At 31.3% G+C, this 6000-nt stretch overlaps 1 protein-coding gene across 1 annotated transcript in view; it reads left to right on the top strand.

Annotated features, from left to right (window-relative positions):
- The first annotated feature begins 965 nt into the window (after positions 1 to 965).
- Positions 966 to 6000, top strand: part of LOC138316515 (SCO-spondin-like) — a 32242-nt gene continuing 27207 nt past the window's right edge. Inside the window, exons 1-3 of the mRNA XM_069258205.1 lie at positions 966 to 1192; positions 5173 to 5333; positions 5899 to 5941. Coding sequence (XP_069114306.1) covers positions 1092 to 1192; positions 5173 to 5333; positions 5899 to 5941 — 305 coding nt within the window. The 5' untranslated portion in view covers positions 966 to 1091. The remainder of the gene's footprint in view (positions 1193 to 5172; positions 5334 to 5898; positions 5942 to 6000) is intronic.

The raw sequence follows: 6000 nt of genomic DNA, 5'->3' as shown, positions 1-6000 counted from the left end.
TTTGCCGTTTCGGGACGAAAATTGGTATTTCCATATATATGTTATTGTGATTTTAGCGTTTTCATCGAAACTCGAATGTTTGTTATCGAAACATCATTAACTTTCTTTACATCAATACTGTATCTTTCTATCCTGTCGTTGTAGCGAAAAGATATGTGCACAGGTATAAATAATAATAATAGTTTTGTGATTATGATTCTTCAGAATTATACTATATTTACCTATTGTTTATTAACTTTGTTTTTCTCTTGCTGTTAGTCCTCTTTCGACGTATTCATTTCGTGAAACATTATCATTATGAAATACAAGTGAATACTTAAAAATCAGAAGGAAACTTTATAGACTAAGTATCGATAAAATCATCACAGAGAATTAAATGGGAAAAAATACAGAGAAAAAATTAAGATAATCAGCTATGAAATTATCAGGACTAGGTAATATGTAGGTTATTTGTATCTAGTGTTATGACATTTTGTAACAAACTGCCTATGCGGCGATTTAAAAAAAATGTCTGCTACATAAGATATTAATGTTAACAAAAAGATGACGTCTAATTGCAAAATGTTGCACGAATTTTCTTGTATACCATTCGACATAAAAGGGCACTATAGAAATAGTATGTGATATATTCTGATTAAAAACTGCGTTGTATGCTGCTTGTTTGTTCAGTGATATTGACATAAGCTTATATCCATAGAAATCAGAATATCCCAGTACAGCGGATAACAAAGCATATCGCTTTAAGTCCATAGCCAACAAAGTGCGTATGCCTCAGCGGTCAATTTGTCAATATCAATCACGAACTAGCCAATCAGATTGCAGCCAAATGGCGAAGTAAGGCCCACAAAATAAATAAGAAATATCGAATGCATTGAGCAAATAGAATGCACAATAGGCTTTGCTTACGTAAAAAAGCTGGTATAAAACCTCAGATCGGCCATTGCTCTGACAGCGACCAACGCTCCTTGAAGAGAGAGAGAAGAGATAACAGTTAATGTTTATGTTAAGTTTCGGATCACAAAAATACTTGTTATAGAAAGAGGAGATAAAGGAAGCTCGAATTTTATATCTTACCAGCCCTATTTGGGACCATGGCAAAGAGCTTCCATTGCTTATCCGGATTTGTGACATGGATACTCTTTCTTGGAACAATTGGTCTATGGGATGCCGCTCAGGGTTACACCTACGGCAAGTAAGTAGTGACTACATTTACTTTAAAGGTCAACTACGTTTTTCGAAACAAAAATAATAATAGAAAAAATATGATAAAATAAAATTTAAAACGATGTCCTTAGACGAAATTACAACACCAAATAAAAGTAAGTTTTTTACTATGTATATATATATATATGTTAACAATGGGGATTCGTTTCGCTGTTTTGCCATTTGACGCATTAATTCGAGCGACTGCTCGCATTATAAATATGAATATGTTGTTTACTAATACAGTATTATTACAGTAAATTGTTCAGAAGGTGTAGTATTTACTGGCTGATGATAACTTTTGCGACTCTATATAATGATCTCGTCTTACAGTTACATTTTTTAAACCTAAAAGCCGGTTTGGTTTAGGTATTTAGCTTTAAATCATTGTTTTATATTTTGGTTTCAAATTTAGATTTGAATGCATAGTAAATTTCTAAAAAGATAACCGCGCCGTTTAAAGAATCTTGCCTGTATATAAATGTTGCATTATTATTTTTTCCGGAATCATATGTTATATGCATATTGTGTGGAAATTCATATTGTTTTAAAATAGGAAACGGATTCAAATTGGCAAAATAAGACATTGGGTTTAAAAAATTGAATTGTAAGTAATATTAGCAATTCGTTATAATTTATGATAATGTAATTGATGAAATCTAATATAACTAATTAATTGCGTTATATGCTTGTAGCTCAATATTTTCGTTAGTTTACATAGATTTTCAATCTACGTCGGTAAGAAGAGGACTTAAGATAATATTGTCATAGTACATATCACAACTTAATTAAATATATATGAACACAGGCATGTCTTCATGATGTATAAAACTAGAGTACCCTAAGGAAAAACATTTTCAAATATTAAATGAATTATATGAATGTTATTTGTGAGTATTTGCTTTGTTTTAATTTTCATTTGTTAATACATCACCGGAACAACTTTATTTCGCAAGCTTTTATATGTGATATAAAGATACACGTGGAACTAAAGTATTGTGATAAAGCATGATAAAATTCAGACCAAACAACGTTAATTTACAAGCTCCATTAAAAATAATTTCTTAATTTTGTCTCCAGAAGTCGTTTAAATTTGCCGATCACTGTTTATGTTTTGCGTGTTTGTGTAGTTAATGGTTTTACGACATTATATATATATATATAAAATACGTATTCATTGATAATTATGAAATATAAGACTCTTTCATTTGTGGATATGAAGGATAGGGATATTCTACCCAAGGGTCACAAAATGTAGGCTTGCCGAGGGTTTTGCAACATTTTGTGATCCCGAGAGTAGAATATCCCTATCCTTCATATCCACTTATGAAAGAGTATTTTTCTTTCATACCTCGACGCTTTATTGCAATTTTACAACTATAATATCCCGCCATTTTGAAATAAATTCAAAGAAATCCACGACTGAAAGTCAAGTTTCTATACATGAAAAATGACGTGATATTTTCATAACAAATTCCGTTGTTAGAATCTTTTATAGTAAAACCAGTCAAGTTTGTGAAAAAAAATGTTACCGAAGAAATAGAAATCTTGTTGACGTCGTGACGTCACGAGGATTTATTGCATGGGTAGCCATGCAATACAGCCTCAGGCGGCATGAGTGTATTGCCCTAGACCAGCCAGTATTACACCCGTAGGTATGAACGAGATTTATTTATCATATAACTGACCCGTCCAGCCATGTCATAAGGTCATGTCATAAATATCGTAAGACACTTGTGAAATAACAGTATTATGACGTCACATGTAGTTTAGACGTCATAATACATATATGTCGTCGCATGATTGTTTCAGTAGACGTAAATTTCATATCCGAGCCGGATTTCTACTGTTTTATAAAGAGACGGAATTTAAGTTTTGCTTAAAATTCTACCATTAAAAGTTATATGATAAAAAGAATCTTACATGAGTAACTATGTGATATGAAATTTATCAAACACTTTAAATAATTTAATATGCCACTCGCCTAAAGACTCGTGTCATATCAAATTATTTAACTCGTTTGATAAATTTCATATCTCACGGTCACTCGTGTAGGATCCTCTATCTACCAAACATGAACGGGTTAGATAAAAGGAAAGCGAGTCGTTGTACAGGAACATAAGCTTATGTAAGATGTAATATATCATTGGAATAAATGAATAAATAAACAAAAATATGTAGTAAACTCAGGCAACCACGTTTACTGATTATTTCTTGTTTGAACAATATATGATATAAATGCATAGAAGCGCTCTTATATGCGGATACATTTATGGTAAAATGCCATAAAATTTAGACTTTAGCGTTCTGGAGTTAGTTTGTTCCACATTCTAATTACTGATAATGTACCTACAATACATGTTTACGGTACTCGTATTTTGTTGTTATTCTCGATTTGACGAATATTTCCTTGCTTGAAAAATATCTACAGCAAAATGTCTTTTTAATATACTTACGATACTATTTGGACTACGTTGATTAAATTTACATCTGGCACTACGTGATCACGTGTATATTGAATGTTATGTATAAAAGTAGAAAAAATAGTTGGAAAGAACGTTTTTGGTATGCTTCGTGAAATAAAACAAAGCATGGGTAATGTGAAATAGACGACTCATACAGTTACGTACGTAATTGTCTTTAAAAACACGCATACATGCACCACACGCAACGTTTGTCCTTACATGACCTTTGCTGTTTGACATAATCACCCATACAACCGGCAATTAATTCTTAAGCACTTTAGAATGTTAAAACTAATGAATCGAATTTGAAATAAAATAAAACGAATATATCAGCATTTTGCTTCGTCATAGCTTTCGTAGAAAGTGTTTTTATTTTGTGATTTAGAAATAATAATATATATATGTTAACGTTATACATATAATGCGTCAGATAAAACATCATTTTATCTGGCTGGTATTTGTAAATGAAGTAATGTAGCGTTCATTGTGTACTTATTATAACAATCAAAACGGAAATATCTTAAATGTTATTAAAATATAATGTAGATTAATAACAACATAATTTCATTAATTAATGACTTTTCTCGTGATTCCAGTAAGGCATGTGTTCGAGTTCATCCATTAAAGTTAGATTTCAAAGTGTTATTTGGTTTTATATGCTCAAAGAAATTTGGAAAACTATCCTGAGACTTTAACGACAATTTTAAATACATGTAGTAAACAATAAGATTTCGTTTTTTTTTATTATAGAGAAAATCATTACGATGATCCAGGTAAAGGTGAACTGAATAGTTTCCCTATGTATATTCATGATGAGTAAATCTTACTTAAACCCTTTATTATCCTTTATTTGTATTTGAAAGCTTATTGAAGTGAACTTTAAATAAAGGAACAATTATTACTGAATGGAAATACCATTTGGTAGGTGTGATAAGGTAAAACTTGGCCATATTGCTTAATCTTATTCCATCGAGACGGGCAATAAAAATGAGAATAAGTTTCCATATATCATGTTGTGGAAATATTCCTTTGTCATTCCTCTACATAAACCTATTAAGTAAATCGATAAATACAGACACACCCCGATAGTTTCCGTCGGAACAGCTGTTGCTTTGCAGTACAAACTGACTTAAATTACTTTGATTTCATAGGTTAACGTCACAGCAGAGCATCATATTGCTATCTGAAACAGACGGCCATAGATTTTTCTTCATTTTTTGTACTTGTGGAATAATCATTAATAAGCTTAATACGTTCTGAATTGTATGTCTTTAGATTATATTATCGCATTTCAAACATTGTTTAATCGTATCAATTTTAATTAAACTTTTCATAGTTTATATGATTTATAAACAACACATTAAGTAGTTTAATACGGTTAAGCTAACATTTTAATATGTATTCATGGTAATATCGATCCGATTTACCCGTTAAAAACAACCTAGTCTTTGAGAAATCTGAGCTTCCTCTAGAAAGTTTCAACCAGACTGATTGTTCTTTTCAGTCTTAACGTCTGCATGGTCAACGTAACACGAACAAAAGAAACGGAGGCTCCATGCAAAGATTACCTTGAAATGGTGCTTAATTCAAATCCTTACACCCTTATGATGAAGGAAAGTTTCCCAACACAAGAAGAATATGACAACCGAATTAACATATTAATGGGTAAGTAGTAGTCCTTATGGCGTTACTACCAGTATTTATGACCATATCAGTTGCATAATTTACTTGGTACAAGATTAATAGGTTTTTGCGCTCTTAGCCATACGTGTAAGATATATGAAAAAGGACCACTCGTTATTACTAGTATCCATTTAAGATACCTCAGCTGTGATGACTAACCATTTATTATTTGAACAGCCGGTTTTAGTTTAACGCTAGACAGAGTTTCAAGATATCAATGACATATTCAATATACCGGTGTGCCTAATATTGTACCAGATGCCTACTTTAATCTCCACTAGCCTTGATTTTTTGTAATTATGACTTATTACAATGGAAAGTTATCACCAATGATATATATGGAGGAGTGAAACATTTGAGTTGTTAAATAACGAAACAATTATAACTATTTAAGAAGAGTTGAATGCTTAACGAAATGATACATTGATGTTTTTGATAAATGTTGCTAAATAACGCTTAAAGTTCATTCTGCATTGCGTGTCTTATTCGATTTAATAGTCTCATAAGACCAGTATCATTCAAATGTGTATGTACTTGTTCCTTACAGACAAGGATCCAAGATATACAGACAAGGAATGTATATTTTCAAGGTAAGTAACTTCCTTTTGGCATAAGATAAACTAAAGACTGGAATGATATATTGAGACGT

The sequence above is a fragment of the Argopecten irradians genome, chromosome 2 (assembly GCF_041381155.1).
Source record: "Argopecten irradians isolate NY chromosome 2, Ai_NY, whole genome shotgun sequence".
Lineage (NCBI taxonomy): Eukaryota > Metazoa > Mollusca > Bivalvia > Pectinida > Pectinidae > Argopecten > Argopecten irradians.
Note: the sequence above shows the minus strand (reverse complement) of the source record. Positions and strands in the feature narration are given on the sequence as shown.